This window comes from Psittacula echo (assembly GCF_963264785.1).
Source record: "Psittacula echo genome assembly, chromosome: 1".
NCBI classification, from domain to species: domain Eukaryota; kingdom Metazoa; phylum Chordata; class Aves; order Psittaciformes; family Psittacidae; genus Psittacula; species Psittacula echo.
The window spans coordinates 165,239,222-165,256,166 of record NC_137735.1 but is presented as its reverse complement, the minus strand read 5'-3'; the positions used below and the strand labels follow the sequence as shown (position 1 = coordinate 165,256,166).

At 47.7% G+C, this 16,945-nt stretch overlaps 1 protein-coding gene across 4 annotated transcripts in view; it reads right to left on the bottom strand.

Annotated features, from left to right (window-relative positions):
- Window positions 1-15,794, bottom strand: part of TAF3 (TATA-box binding protein associated factor 3) — a 125,342-nt gene extending 109,548 nt beyond the window's left edge. The window contains exons 1-3 of one of the 4 annotated variants that reach the window (XM_080622555.1): window positions 11,795-11,880; window positions 2,349-2,377; window positions 2,135-2,238 (exon numbers count right to left, since the gene is read on the bottom strand). In XM_080622555.1, coding sequence (XP_080478681.1) covers window positions 2,135-2,238; window positions 2,349-2,377 — 133 coding nt within the window. In that variant the 5' untranslated portion in view covers window positions 11,795-11,880. Of the gene's footprint in view, window positions 1-2,134; window positions 2,378-11,794; window positions 11,946-15,518 lie in introns of those variants that run through there. The other 3 variants (XM_080622553.1, XM_080622556.1, XM_080622554.1) reach the window with 3 other exon arrangements.
- Window positions 15,795-16,945: the final 1,151 nt, after the last annotated feature.

Here is a 16,945-nt window from a genome sequence, read left to right as displayed (position 1 = left end):
CTGAAGTTGTGCCTATAGGTTCTCTGACACACTAGCCTGAGGCATCAGAAGTTTTCCTGGTTCTCATCCAACTCTGGCAATAATATCTTCTTACTTCTGGTGTTAAAAGGATTCATACATTATTTATAAGGACTGCTAAAATCTAACTCCTGGATCTAACTTGCAAGAGAAAGAGTATAAAAAGTTACATACAAGGAAAAAAAAGCAGCACAACTGTCCCCATTTCAATTTTTAGCCTCTCTTCGTATGTCATGTATCAGCAGCCTGAGCCTGCAACACTCTCATCTCTCACGCCCCATGTTCAGATATTTCTTTACAGCTGCTTTGAGCCTCCTTGGATTTGATCTTTCTTGTGTATTTTTAAAGTATGATTTTCCAAGTTAATAAATAAATATTAATAAATAAATAGGCACAAACCCACAGGTAACTTGTTACAATTCAAAGATGCCAGATTTCTCTGACACAATGGTGTTTGCCTCCTGAAAAAGATCAGGCTAAAGCGTACAATGGGAATGGGGTAGCTAAAATCCCTATTCACTTCTCAGTGTCTTCCTCCTCCATATTTTTCCATTATGAATGTTGTCTACATATAAGATATTTACATTTTGCTTGTCTCTTCCTGGTTGAAGAGAGTTCACTGTTAGAATGGAAAAGCAAGCCTTTTAACAAACTTCACAACGGGAGATTTCAGTATCTCTTTATCAATCCCAGACAGGATTTCTGCTTTGAACTTCATATTAAGGCAAAAGACATTAAAATGCTATTGATCTATGAAATAACTATGTATTTGATGCAATTAAAGAGAAAAGTCAAGTCTACAGAGCTTCCAAAATACTCACCAGTGTAAGTCCTCACGTTGTTACTGGAAATAGTATATTTGTTCTGAACACACCCAAACCATCGTGTCTGACAGACATCTACACCTCAGATAAGAGTCTCCGACTATAATCTCACTTAGTCTAACTGGAACACATAGGAACTGCATCTGTCTAGCTGAACATGATGTATAAAAGGCTGAACATACACTTCAGCTTACTAATCACTGAAATACTGCCCTGTGTGACATTTGTAGCAGCACATCCGTGGATTTCGTCTACCCAGTAAGGTGATGCTGTTTAAGTTCATCTTCACACTGGGCAGAACTTTCACATGTATTTCCACATGCAGACATTGAGACCTTAGTTCTTAAAACAGAAAAGTATGAATGACAGAGCACGATATCCATTATCCATTAAATAAGTACGTTGTGAGGATTGCTCCTGTTCATTACACCCTTTTGAAAAACAAAGTTCTTCTCTCTGCGATTTTGTCTGCAGTCCACAAGCTCACATGTGTTAACTTCCCCACAAAGTACAGCTGTGTGATGTTCACTATTCAAAGGGAAAGTTAGAGTAGGTCACAGTTTTTAAAGGTTTATCTTATTAGCAGTCAAGTGTCATACAGCTGAAAACCAGAACAAATTTAGCTTGCTCCAGTGCCACTGTTAAAACTCTCAGGGTAACCGCAGCTCGTAGCACTTGTGTAAGTTGGTTTCACTACTACAGTGATCCTCAACCTCTGTGGGACAAGGTGAGCAGCTGTATCAGTAATGATGAAACCCTTATGAACATTAGCAAGGACTGAAAGCAAAGCACTCTGCCTCTAAATGACTCTTCCTTATTTTAGATCCGAATTCATTTTAATTGGAATTTTGTGTGTGTTATAGTTGTTTGAAGGAAGAAGAAATACCTGTCAGGAGCTGGGAATATAGTGCCAGTCTCACTGGCATTCCTTCTTCTACCTTTACCAAATTACTGGAGGTCTTGCAGTATCCATAAGAGGTGGGCTAATACATAAGAGTGAAAAGCATTCAATTCTACTGTCATCCAAAACCTTGTATTTCAAATGCGATATAGAAAAGTGTATTAAGATGGTGTATTTTAACACCATGTTACTCTTGGAGGAAAGCGAAAGAGTGGAAAACAACCTTGCCACAGCACTGCTCCCTGTTGTGAAACACCACACTTGTGTAACACCCAGCGGGTCCTTCCTGAGCCACCGCTCTGGGGCAGCACAGCTCCGACTGCTTGAGGATGCAAAACAAACATGCAAACACACAGGGCCCAAAGCTTAAAGCAAAGGATTGATTTCGCACCTTCTTGAGAGGAGACAATGGGTGGCAGGTAATCGGGGATGTACTCCTTCCTTTCTTCTGCATCCTTACTTCCTGGCTGGGGAAACTGCAGGACATTGTTCTTGCTGACGGGGAACGAAGGGATTTGATGTGCAAAAGTGACAGGCTCGATATTGTGGATGTAATCTTCCAGCTCATGCAGGTTAACCCCCATAAGCTTGAAGGCATTACTTACATCATCCAAAATTGGATCAGTGCGGCCATCTGCAACAAAAACAGCAACAACAGAACAACATCTATTAAAAATCCAGCTTCAAACCGTTTGACCTGCGGATCTATGCTCAGAGGTTACAGCTCACTGCCAGCAACAGAGATCAGAGTCCCACCAGATTCCCTGTTTGCTGGGCTATCCAACATTCCAGACTAAGAACACATTTATATGTGTTTTGTTTTGATCCGTATCACTTTGGTTCAATTCATATCATTAAGAACTGCACCTCAAGAAGCAAATCAAGCAAAGCAGAGGGAGCAGCAACCAGCTTTACCTGGCAACAGCCAAGTACAACACCTCTTAAAATAGGTTTCTACTTCATAAAGTAAGTTCAAGTGAATGAAACAAGCCCTTACTATGCAGAAGGTGCCCCTTTACTAGAATGTAATAGACCAAATGTTATTTTTCAACCTAGAAACATCTTAATTTTGTTGAATCAAATGTAGTTTATGGGTAGCAAAAAAACCCGACGATACCTGGTGTATCTCCTGATAACACAAATACTTCACATCCTATCTTTCCACCAGATGGAATCTACTATGAGTCACTTTACCTCCCGGTTAGATATACCTCCCGGTTGAAACAGAGGAATATTAAGTAGTGGTCTGATGAGGACAGCATATTTTATGCTAAAGTTCAAGCGCTGATTTCCTGGGGTGCAACTGAAGTTTGACTCTACAGCAAAAACCTTCTTTTCTTTACAAAGAGCACAGTGAAACCTCACTGGCCAAGCTGTCAGCACCTTTACTCCATCAGACCTCCATGAAAGGATGCAGTTTGCTCTACATATGGAATTTGGCTCCAAGATTTAAACTGTACAGTGCGCAAGTCCTCCAAGTGCCTCAGTTTCCCTGGCCTGACAGAGGGATATCCCTCTGAAGGCCTCCAGAGGGAGAACCAGACACCTGGCTCTGGTGCCAAGGCACCACTTCGAGTCTCATCTTAAGTCTTCGTAACAAAAATAACACCAAAAAACGATGCTTTAAACCCCAAAACATGATGGGGTTTTTTTTAATTCAGTAACATTATAGTGAATTATTAAAACTCTCTATAGTTGGCTTATGAAGATAGTACATCCCTACATGATGATAAGCTGTGATTTCCTTTAAAAAGCCATTAAGGAAACCCAGCCCGTGCTTACTGAAGGAACACAATCGCTATTGTGAAGCTCCAGCTTCGGAGGATGGGGGGGAATGCTCCTTTGTTTGTCTTTTAACCTAATCTCTTCTTGGTTTATCTTGCAGTCGAGCTGGCTGGGTCTCACATCACTGGATGAATTCAAGCCCTGGGCCAACTTATGCCTTCAGGTGTATTTAGAGAATAAGAATTTTGTTCTAGAATTTCTCCTCTTAGTCTTGCAGTGAAGATAAGGGTAATGCTCAGATTATGGCTTTGATTCTCAGCTCTGTAACACTGGCCTCTTGTGTGACTCTGGGCAAGCCACTTGCGTTTTAATTCTCTCCACAGCTAAAAGGGAGATCAGACCAAGTTATTGTCCCTTTTGCCCATCTGTATTTAGACTGTGAACTGAAACAAGAACATTTTTTGTGTGTCTATAGTATCTGGTACAAGTGTAATGCCGGTTTCCCCTGCAGACTCCAGGGGCAGAGAAGTGTGGAGACTTGAACTAACATAACCAAAGGGGGATATTACAACTTTAGAGTAGTTATGAGACCATTATAGTTATTAAACAATATATATAAGATATTAACATTATAGTTATTAAACTGAAACACGGGAAGTTCAGGTTAGATATAAGGAAGAAGTTCTTTACTGTGAGGGTGGTGAGGCCCTGGCATAGGGTGCCCGGAGAAGTGGTAAATGCTCCATCCCTGGCAGTGTTCAAGGCCAGGCTGGACAGAGCCTTGGGCAACATGGTCTAGTGTGAGGCGTCCCTGCCAGTGGCAGCAGTGGGTTGGTCCTAGGTGATCTTCAGGTCCTTTTCAACCCAAACCATTCTGTGATTAGACAGACAACAGCCTCTTTCATCCTTAAAGAAGTTAAATTTAGAGAACTGACACAGTTAAGGAATTTTGCTTCATCACTTTTAGTTGTTCTTCAGACTACAAATATGCCTTTCAACTTACTGAATCTGAAGGTGTCAAGACTTAACAGATACTAGGCTTGACAGCCAGCTAAAAACAAAACTTGGGGAAAACTTTCCAACAAGCCCAGAAGTAGAGCATATTTATTCCCTGAACACTCCTGCAATCACTGGCTGTGCTGCTTGCAGGACACAGGGGGATTCATAGAATGGTTTGTGTTGGAAGGGACCTTAAAGCTCATCCAGTTCCAACCCCTGCCACGGGCAGGGACACCTTCCACTAGAGCAGCGCCTCAGCACCCTCACAGGGAAGAGCTTCTGCCTAAGAGCTCATCTCAGTCTCCCCTCTGGCAGGTTCAAGCCATTCCCCTTGGCCTGTCCCTACAGGCCCTTGTCCCAAGACCCTCTCCAAGTTTCCTGCAGCCCCTTTAGGCACTGGAGCTGCTCTAAGGTCTCCCCTTAAGTAGCTTTCCCTTCTCTAGGCTGACCCAGCCCAGCTCTCTCAGCCTGGCTCCAGAGCAGAGCTGCTCCAACAGCTCCACAGCACTCATTCCCAGGTGAGCATTGCCTGGACATAGAAAGCATATCGACAGACACTGACGCATTCCCTGCTTCTGTCTAGTTTTCCTTGGTAAAATGGGAAATTTCCTTTGGGAATGCTGCAGGACTGCAAGATGTGCCACATCATCTACCCGATGAGCAGGGCTCAGTGAAGATGTTTCAAGTACCTTGCTCAGTCCACGCTTCTTGACACCAGCACCATCATATATTCAGCATGAAAAGCTTAGTCCAGTTTATCACTGCAATAGGAAAGGTCTTTTCCTAGACCTGTATATCATCTTTTAGAATGTGTATCGATGTGAGCAGTAAAATGCTACAACAAATTCCCTCCTACAAGAGCTTCATAAGAACACAAGGCAGAGAAGCAACTACTAAGTGTAAGTAAAGCATGGAAGTATTTAAGCAACTATATATAAAACCCAACTATGTTTGTTAGAAAGCAAAAGGTGACCACAAACCTTCTGAAGATTTAATTTTCCTGTATCTTTGACATTTGCCTCCAAAGAGACAATAACAAGTCATAAGGTTGGTTCAAAGCTAAACAATTCTTAACCCTGCAACTGTCAGAGGGATGAAAGACTGATGGGTTACAGCGTCCTCAATAGTAAGAACGTACCAAAAACGTTTCAGGTCTGTACTCATATCTATATTTAAATCAAAAGTTACCAATTGGAAACATACACAGCACAAAAATGCATTAAGTATAATTTCAGGTGATTCATCAAATAAAGGCTTTATACTTCTATTTGATTAGTTCAGCATTCCTCTTCTCTCACTGGTTGAATAAAATTCAACCTAATATATAGCAGCTAATATATTCAACTAATATAGTAGAAGCCAGACACATGAAAGAGAATGCTGATGAACACCTAACACAGTCTCCTGGTCTTTCAGTTAGTCTTAAGCTTTGTCCTGTAGGGAAACCATGCCATAAGAAAGAAAAGCAGGTTGAATTTGTGCATCCTGAACTTGTCTCAATATTCTTCAGGTCTCTGTGCTATCCCCAGGTTAAAAGCTCAGATGCTGAATCCTCCCAGTGTCACATGGAGCTTTTAGTTTCCAGCCTCCTGTTGTCCTCTAGAGCACAACACTTCAAATACCTGTTGTCCAAGACTGGGAAGCGATGGAAGGAGGCGGGAATAGTTCATCCACCAAGTTATAACTCTCCTCCTTATCCTGCAAACAGCAAACTAAGGAAATACCTTTCTCCCAAGCTTTTAAGCTGTTTTTGCCCCCTGAATGGGAATTGTGCTCCGAAACTGATAGAGCTGCAAACAGCAGAGCTATATTAGGACCATTCGGTCTCAAAAGAGCTCACCAGGACCCTGTGGGAATGACCATGAAGTTACAATACTCTCAGCTTCCCTATGCATGAGAACGAACACTGAGTGAGGAGGAATCTCTACACAGAAATGGATCCTCAAACCAGAAACAGAAGAATTGAATCTTCAGGGGGGTTTCTGGTCATTTTGAAACTGTTTCCTAACGTAGTTGCTTTTTTATATGGTTGCTTAAATACTTACACGCTTCAGTTACACTTAGTAGTTGCTTCTCTGCCATGTGTTCTAATGAAGCACTTGTAAGAAGGAGTGTGTTGTAGCATTTATCATTACCAAACAAAAAACAGAACCCACACAGAGCTGAGGACTTGGGTGGAAAGTTATCCAGCCCTCCAACCCTGGTGCTCAGCATCACCTCCACATACACCTAGTGTCCACAAGGGAAAACAGATTTCTCTCTTGCAACAAAAACTTGCCTTTGGTTTGTGGGGAAGAGGAATATCTAGAGGCAGCTAAAACCCACTTATTTGTGCAAGAGTCCCAAGAATTCCTGCAGCAAAGAAGCTGCTCAATGCTCACATCATCCACAGGAACTGCAAAGGTGGGAGTTACGGAAAAATGGATCTTACTTTCCCCAAATCCAGCCTCAGGAATAGCTGGTTTACTTTTGTCAAACTCACCCCATCTTCTCCTTCTTCCTGGCCCAAAGCCTGCTTGAATCAGTGAGAAGGTAACAAGTCAGTGCAGAACAGAAGAGCTTCTCCCTTCATGCTGGGGTTTATAAAGGGAGCAACTATAACTCCAAAAAATACATTAAGTAAAAGTTAATGAGTCACTACCCATGCAACATGTAACGTCTATTATAAATAGCATCACCCTCATGTCTGCTATAAAAGAGGGGGTTTTTAACATCATTTTAATCAGAAAATTAATAGGTGTAGCTCCTCAATATTTTTACTACAGGCTCTATCAGATTCCTGGTGCTCTGGCACATCACATAACCCTGCCACATAGTAAATACTCTGTGTAAATACACAGAGTAGTTACTCCAGGATTAATCTTTCAAGCAGCCAACACATTGCTTTCATCCAGCAACCACAAGAACAGTCAGAAGCTACACAGTAGATTATTTAGTAAGTCTTCCACTACCTAAAGGGGCTACAGGAAACCTGGAGAGGGTCTTTGGATAAGGGCCTGTAGGGACAGGCCAAGGGCAATGGCTTTAACCTGCCAGAGGGGAGACTGAGATGAGCTCTTAGGCAGAAGCTCTTCCCTGTGAGGGTGCTGAGGCGCTGGCACAGGGTGCCCAGAGAAGCTGTGGCTGCCCCATCCCTGCAGTGTTCAAGGCCAGGTTGGACACAGGGGCTTGGAGCAAGCTGCTCCAGTGGAAGGTGTCCCTGCCCATGGCAGGGGTTGGAACTGGATGAGCTTTAAGGTCCCTTCCAACACAAACCATGCTATGATTCTATATGTCTTGCACTTGGGTGGGGAAAAGGATCCTGTTAATGGAGTTGCCAGTCAGGCAAAAGCACCTTCCTGCTATTGCTGCTCAGTCTGCTTCTTTTCCAGGTAGCCTCATAAACATCAAGCAAAAAACCAAGTTGTCCTTCTTTACTGGTAACCAGTATACAGTAAATTAGCTTAAATCCATCAAAATACAAAGTTATCGGGATATGCAGAGGTACATTTCTTATAAAAAATGTTATGGGCCCCACATAGATACTTGTTACAAGTCATCAGGATCAGGAACCAGCACATTTAAACTGCTCATCAAAGTCTAATACTTCGAAACATTTGGTTGATACCAGGTCAATTCTCTCCACTGTGGTAATTCCCAGCCAAAGTCCTGGTTGCTGTTTGCATTCTCCAAACAAGGTATTTGCTAGAATGACGTTAAGTTTCCCTTTACAGGAGATGGTGCAGTGACAAGGGAGCAGGTTTGGAGCCAGCTCTACCTCATCATTTTCACTTCCAGCTACAATGTTGTGATTGCCAGACTAGAACCTGCCTTTTCAACAGAAATGCAGCTGCATTATTAATATCAACTTACTGTATTATTTAATATTGTCTATATTTAACATCATATGGTGTATATCTTACGTATTTTATACATTACTTTTAAGTAGTCCTGCAAGGAGCACGGAGCTGGACCCGATGATACTTATGGGTCCCTTCCATCTTAAGATACTCCATGATTGTATGTTAACATACCAATGAACTTCAGAAAAAGCAGACACATAATATGAAACTAAAGACCAACTTTGAAACTTTATTTCCTCACTCTAAGCCAATTTCAGCAGAAATTAATTAATTAAAATCACCGCATAACCTCAATCACAGCACATGCTCACCACTGAAAACTCAAGGAAAGGGTATTGAAAAGCCCACTTCCAAATCCAACATACCTCAAAAGTAATTATCTAGTTTATTATCAGAGCAGCCCTGCAGAGGAGGACTTGCAGGTGGTGGTCAATGAGAAACTAAGATGAGCCGGCTTCAGCGTGCGCTCGCAGCCCAGAAACCAACTGTACCCAGGGCTGCACCAAAAGCAGCATGACCAGCAGGTCAAAGGAGGTGATCCTGCCCTTCTGCTCTGCTCAGACTCCACTTGGAACACTGTGTGCAGTTCTGGTGTCCTCAACATAAAAAGGACATGGAACTGTTGGAACAGAGTCCAGAGCAGGCCACGAGGATGATCAGGGGCTGGAGCACCTCCTGTATGGAGACAGGCTGAGAAAGTTGGGGCTGTTCAGCCTGGAGAAGAGAAGCTGCGTGGAGACCTCAGAGCAGCCTTCCAGTATCTGAAGGGGGCCTACAAGGATGCTGGAGGGGGACTCTTCCTCAGAGACTGTAGTTATAGGACAAGGGGTGATGGGTTCAGACTGAAACAGGGGAAGTTTAGATTGGATCTAAGGAAGAAATTCTTTACTGTGAGGCTGCCCAAAGAAACAGTAAATGCTCCATCCCTGGCAGTGTTCAAGGCCAGGTTGGACAGAGCTCTGGGTGACATAGCTTAGTGTGAGGTGTCCCTGCCCATGGCAGGGTATTGGAACTGGATGATCTTAAGGTCCTTTCCAACTCAAAACAGTCTATGATTCTATGATTACACTTTTCGTTTTAGCAGCAGATAACTAAATTTGTCCTGTTAAATTTGTCCTGAATTCCATGCTGAAATATGCCCAGGTGCCCTCAGTGATTACAGTGAAGTAGCTGCTACCTGGTTGGTTTTTAAAACAATGTAACAGAAAAATCAGGGGTTTAGGGGCTACAAACCATGACTTCCCTTCTCATCCCTCCCACGAACTGCAGCACCCACCTAAATATCCTGGAAACTGAACTCTCTCCCTGGATGTGCCAAGTTAAGAAGCAAAACACAACATATTCTGCATGTCTATAACCAATCCAAGCTGCAGTCACTAAATTCATAGCAAATGAAGCAGAGACTGGGTTTTCTTCACAGGACACTTCCCAGTGTGAAAAACCCCAACATAGACAAAGAAAATCCAGAGCACTTAAGCCAAAGCAGCATCTGTGCCACCACCTCTATCAAACCACGTGAAATGTGAGTGCAAACCCAAGCAGTACATAACAGAACTTTCCCCTTTTCCCCTCTTGCTTAAAACAAACAACAACAGAAACGTGGAACTCTGCTTTCAGAAACCACAAACCCTCAGTTTGTTTTGTAATTCAATACCTTAATGACACACTCCAAGATTGGTTTTCACATATTCTGTTTAAATCTTGGGCTAAAACCATGTGTGAAGTGTACAGCACATTGAATAGGCTTCCTCTTAGAAGCTTTGCAGCATAATATGGTGTACTTGAATAGGAAACCCCTTATTTTCTCCCTTGTAAGTTCACTCTCTCCTCCACCCCCTCCAGTATTCAGAAGCATTTCACGGCATCAAACACATCTCAAACCCACTTTGCAAATCCTTTTGCCTTCCCTTTGCAGGCACTGAAGCTGCCATCAACTACAGCTCCTGCAAATGCAAAGAAACAAGAGCAGAAAAGTAATGAAAATCTTGACTGTAGCTCTCCTAATGGGATGTAACAGCTGGAACAAAGATCTAACACAGCTGGGAAAGGCATCCTTTCCCTTTGCAGCTGAGGAGATGTGGGAATGGCAATGACATGCTTTTCAGAGCAATACCACTAGGGCTCGGTTACGTCAAGAGTAAATCCATTCAGTTTCAAATACAAAGATTATGTCCTTGCAGCTGACAACTCTGCTAACTCAAACCCCACTGGTTTGACTCTGAGATAACACACTCACAATAAAGATGCTACAATTGGAATTTAATTAATTCTACTTATGCAAAACCATGGCAAAATTCAGCTCATTCATTCAGAGCTGGGTTTGGACAGGAACTTATTTGAGGAGCAAAAGGAAACAGTTCTCACGAAGCAGTGAGACAGCAGCTGAGTATTAAGATGTCTTTTTACAAGCCTTTTAAAGAAAGAAATACAGCAATCATTTTAAGAGAGGTAATACAAAAAATACCATGTCACTGGCATGGAAACAGCACATCCCACTTCTCCTCCATGAAAAAGGAAAAAAAAGAAAAAAAAGACTGTGATCCAGACTGCTTTGGGTTGGAAGGGGCTTAAAGCCCATGCAGTTCCCATCCCTTGCCACAGGCAGGGACACCTTCCCCTAGAGCAGCTTGCTCCAAGCCCCTGTGTCCAACCTGGCCTTGAACACTGCCAGGGATGGGGCAGCCACAGCTTCTCTGGGCACCCTGTGCCAGCGCCTCAGCACCCTCACAGGGAAGAGCTTCTGCCTAAGAGCTCATCTCAGTCTCCCCTCTGGCAGGTTAAAGCCATTCCCCTTGGCCTGTCCCTACAGGCCCTTGTCCAAAGCCCCTGTCCAAGTTTCCTGTATCCCCTTTAGGCACTGGAGCTGCTCTAAGGTCTCCCCTTCAGGAGCCTTCTCTTCCCCAAGCTGAACCAGCCCAGCTCTCTCAGCCTGTGATATTTCCTTATCCATTCACAGACTGAGAAAACTCCTCACCCCACTTCCAGTAAGCTCACCCAAAGTCAGAGAATGATGCCTTAGTTTTATACACTTTCAATTCCTCAAGCACTGAATTATCACCATCTCTGTATCTTTTCTTCCCTATACTACAAACACTGTGGCCCTGAGCCCCTGTGGTAGAGGCAGCGGAGCTCGAGGGACAACGCTGCTCCACAACTCATCTCCTGCACAAGTAGTGACCCAGTTACAGAAGCATCTTCCCCAGTATTGGTACTGACCAGACCGTATCAAAGGTTGTACCAGCTCTGACCAAGCCTAGGTTAGCTCCTTTTCCACCCCATAACTCAGTTCTCCCAAACTCTCTCTGTTTCTCCCTTTAAATGTTTTGCACATCATTCCTGTCTGGATTGAGATACAGACTTCAGAGATGCTGCTGGGTGATAAAGGTTAATATTGCACAGTGTCATTTCCAGACTACTTACACACAGCTTTGCATCTAGCTAGCCGTCAAATTTGGGAAATGCTCAGACAAGGAAACCTATTCAACCTGGAATTAAAATCCAAGGAGTTTGCAGCAATATCACCAAGTCCTTCCTAAGATCAGTTCCACTCAATTCTTCCTGAAGTGCTGAAGCAGAGGCAGGTCCAGGTATTGGGTACATCCAGGTCATCACGGCTTTATCAGGGATCACCACTGCAGTGAGAACTCCTGCTTCACAGAAGGGATATGACCATAAGCAGCAGCACCTTCAGGTACTCCTGTGCTATCTTTGCTCCACACACTCTCCAAACTCACTCCTGCAGAGGTAGCTGACACCTCCAGCCTTAACACTCTCTCTGGCCTTGAGGCTGCATCTGCCACTGGTTGACAGCAGCATTTCTCTGGTACTCATCCGTGACCGACACTTTAATGAGCACAGCTACCTCAGCATGGGCAGAATCGCTGCCAGACTTCTCCACTGACAGCCTTCGTACCTCTCTCATCACCTCCTGCAGTCCCCAGCACATTCTCTGAACATCTACAGTAGCCCCCAGTCCACCACCAGTGTGTCACCTCCTCCTCACCCAGCACTTCAGGCGAGCAATCACATTCTCCACCTCAACTCCAACCCCTGCTTCCTCTAAACACCTTCCCTGCTGCCAGACCCAGCCACCTACGGGCTCTCCAGGACTTCCCCCTCCACAAGTACACTCAGATACATGAAACAGTGGCAGTCCACAAGCCCACAGCACCCCAAAAGAAAGGGGGTATGTGTCCCTCTTGGCACAGGAGGCACAACCAGCCATGTTTCTCTGTGCACACACAGCCTACACCCCCATTCTCCCCCACCTCTCCATCCTTCCCTAAGGATGCATCCCCCTTCCCTAACCTCCCCTCAAATACAGACCCAGCAGCAGCACTGGCAGCCCTACAGAATCACAGAATGGTTCAGGTTGGAAAGGACCTTAAGATCATCCAGTTCCAACCCCTGCCATGGGTAGGGACACCTAGACCATGCTGACCAAGCCCTGTCCAACTTGGCCTTGAACACTGTCAGGGATGGAGCAGCCACAGCTTCTCTGGGCACCCTGTGCCAGTGCCTCAGCACCCTCATAGGGAAGAGCTTTTTCCCTATATTTAACCTGAACTTCCCCTCTTTCAGTTTGAACCCACCACCTCTTGTCCTATCACTACAATCCCTGATGAAGAGTCCCTCTCCAGCATCCTTGTAGATTCCCTTCACAGTCCCTCAGACTCTTCTTAGCTTCTCTTCTCCAGGCTGAACCAGCCCAGCTTTCTCAGCCTGTCTTCATATGGGAGGTGCTTCAGCCCCTGATCATCCTCGTGACCTCTTCTGGACTTGCTCCAGCAGCTCCATGTCCTTCTTATGCTGAGGACACAAGAACTGCACACACACTGTTGACATCCTCCCCATGCTACACGCTCCCTGTCCTATATGCAGGGCAGCAAAGGCCTCCACATACAGACCCACGATCCCCCAGCCACACTGATAGCCTGGGCCTTGCTCCCTCATCCCACTGTATCCAGACCTAGCAATGACCCTGACAGACTCTCTCTTCCCCCATATTGCCACTTCCCCACACCTTCCCCGACCCAAAAGGACAGCAGCACCCCCTTCCTGACATCCCCACACCCAACAGATCCCTACCACCATCCTATTCCCCCACCCAGCCAGCAACTGGACACCCCATCCTCCTGCACCCCATATCTGCAGGTACCAACAGGTCATCCACCCCCGTCAGCACCTCCACTGCAAGGATGCAGGCAACCTCAAGTGACACACTTCATCCTCTGTCATACTGCCAGGCCCAGCAATGACGCTTGCTGCCCCTTTGCCATTTCCCCCCCCACTCCATATTCCTATGTGACCCAGCCAGCCGTCTTCACATTGACTCCCAGACCTCTCTTCTCCCACTTCAAGTAAACTCATCCCCCTTCCACGTTCCCACCCCAGCTCAGCCTCATCCCAAATCCAGTGAGGCCTCGAGCATCACTCCCAGCTCCTTCTGCACAGCGTACCCAGTCAAACCTCTTCCACTGCACCCACACAAGGACACTTACGCCTCATGCCATGTCCACTAAAATGATCCCCCATCCCTCCCGTTCTGCATTCACATACTCCACACCTCCCACATGCAGGCCCATCACCCTTCCACATCGTGCATGTGAATTACAGCTCTGCCTCCTCCAAAATACACTCTAGAGCATCCCTGCCTTCACACGCTGCAGACCCACATCCCCTTTATGCATGTTTAGGATCTTAAGGTCCTTTCCAGCCCTAACTATTCTATGATTCTATGACTCCATGTTCCCAGCCCCATGGTACTAGCACTTCCCCCTGTACACACAATCCCCAGCCTCACACAGATCCCACACTGACCTGATACACAACAATCCCTGACCACAGCCCTCTGCCCGCCCCACACACATGCATACCTGACACCAGGCACCACAGTCCCACGTCATCCCTCTGCACACACATCCCTGACCCCACAGAGCACAGTACATGTGCATCCCCACCCCAGTACTAAAGCCCCACACCTCCCCTTACACACAGGCACCTCCAGCCCCACAAACCACCTCCCCTTACACATATATGTGTATATGAGTATATATACCTAACCCAGAGCACTCCAGCAATAGCATTTCCTGCCACATCTCTCCCTACAGAGGTGACTCCCCTTCCCCAAGTACACCTCTCAGACCCCATGCACTGCAGCTCCATCTCTTCACCCCTTACACACACCCCAGACACACACGGCTCAGCCCCAGCCGTGAGGTTAACACCTCCCCACCCTGTCACCCTGTACACCCAGCCCAACCCTTGAGCCCTACAGCCTCAGCACTTACTCTTGCACCAACACTGTGAATCCTATACCTCCACCCCCGAACCCTCCCCAGCATTGCCCCCAGGGCACAGACCATCACCCAGAAGTAAGCCAGGGCAACACAGCAGCAGCACATCCTCCCATGCACCCAAAGGGGCTGGCTGCGCCTTCTCCCCACCTAGTACACTCCCCTCCCATATCCAGAACACTACAGCCCCAGCAGCAGGGCCAAGAGCCCCATCTCCCCCTCCTGTTCACATGCACCCTGGTATCCTGTAGGCTATAGACAAAGAGAAGCAGCAGCCCCATCTCCCCAGACCCACTGCCCCACAGCCCATTTCTCCCTCACAGCAGGGCTGCCATGCACCAGCACTGCCCCATGGCTTCCCTTCCCATCCTCTCTGTCCTCCACACTGCTCCACAGCCCAATTCCCCTTCGTCCTCCCCACAGCCCACCTCCCCAAGGCCCCCTGCACTGGCTCGCAACCTTATCTCCCCCATCTACACCTCACATCCACTGCCCCACATCCCACCTCTCTACACACCCCCCAGCTTCCCAGTTTGGGTTCTCCCACTCCCCATACCCCCATCTCCATCTCAGACCACTTCCCCACGCTCTCTCTACAGAGTTCCCCCACGGCCCACTTCCCCACGCCACCACAGCACTGCCCCACAGCCCCCAGTGCTGCCCAAAGCCCACACCTCCATGTGTATCTCCTCTTACAAAGCACTGCCCTACACCTCACAGCGGCCCTCCACAGTGAAACCCCACAGCCTCCCCTCACAGAAGGGCCTTATGGAAGGCACTTACAGAGCTCGCTTCCCCCAGATCCCTCCTCAGGCACAGCCACCCACAACCGGCTCCCCATGCCCGCGTCCACCCGGCAGCGCCTCCCTCCATGGCCACAACCGCTCTCCCCACACCCCGGCCCCTCACTCACAGAGCTCGCAGTAGCGGTGGCAGCCCCGGCCCAGCCCCTGCAGGTACCGCTGCAGCACGTCGGTGAGGAGATCGCAGGCCGAAACTTGCACTGAATCCCACCCCAGGGCCTGGCAGATCTGCGCCACCGACACCCGCAGCAGCCACCGCGAGTAGGTCTCGCACATGCCGGCTCGGCTCAGCGCGACCCGGGCCCGCCGCCCGCCCTGGGCCGGGAGGGCCGCGGGTGCCTCACGCACAGCCCGCCGCCGCCGCCATCTTGGCGCCGTTGCACCTCCCCGCCGCCCGCCACAGGCCGCGCCGCTCCAGCGCCGAGCGCATCGAGCGGGGAGCGGAGCGCCGAGCGCATCGAGCGGGACTGCGGTGCTGCCGGTGGTGGTGGTGGTGAAGAACCGGTCCCGTCCATAAACCGGCCCGCTCCGAAAAAAAACACCGAAATCGGGTGTTTTCTGGCAGCAGCGACGTGAGGTGAAGTTGGCGGCGGGAGGGCTTCCGGGGCGCTGGAGGCTACGGCCCTGGGCTGGGCTTCCCCGCGGCCCCGTGAGGCGCTGCCGCCGGCGCATCATTTGAACACACAGCGGTGCCACGTGTTGGCCGAACGGGGGAAACACCGGTTAAAAGGGTTTATTGAAGCGCTGTTTGGTTGTGTTTCTCGCCTTTCCCCTTCAGATGGATGGAGAAGGCAGATGTCAGCCCTCAGGAGCGCTGGGGTTCACTGAACTGCAGCATCCAACGCATCCTGAGGCAGTGTGAGCCCACAGATACCAGCTCTTCACTGTTGAAACCTCAACATTGAGTCTTTTAGGTGAAGCGCTTTAATTACTCCTCTGCTAATGCTGACAGCTGGTCGCTTTTCAGTTTGGAGATGGGTTTGGGCTTTTGGGTCCCCCTGCATCACCATATGGCCTCACCACGTGTGTTCCATATATTTCATGTACGGCAAATGCTGCTCAGGTTTGCTGTGCAGCAACCACCTGTGCGAGGTGGAAGTTAAGGATTAAGCCTATGCTGTGAGGAACTGGAATCTGAAGCCCAGACTGGTTTGTGTTGGAAGGGACCTTAAAGCTCATTGAGCTCCAACCCCTGCCACGGGCAGGGACCCCTTCCACTGGAGCAGCTTGCTCCAAGCCCCTGTGTCCAACCTGGCCTTGAGCACTGCCAGGGATGGGGCAGCCACAGCTTCTCTGGGCACCCTGGGCCAGCGCCTCAGCACCCTCACAGGGAAGAGCTTCTGCCTAAGAGCTCATCTCAGTCTCCCCTCTGGCAGGTTCAAGCCATTCCCCTTGGCCTGTCCCTACAGGCCCTTGTCCCAAGCCCCTCTCCAGGTTTCCTGCAGCCCCTTTAGGCACTGGAGCTGCTCTCAGGTCTCCCCTTCAGGAGCCTTCTCTTCTCCAGGCTGCCCCAGCCCAGCTCTCTCAGCCTGGCTCC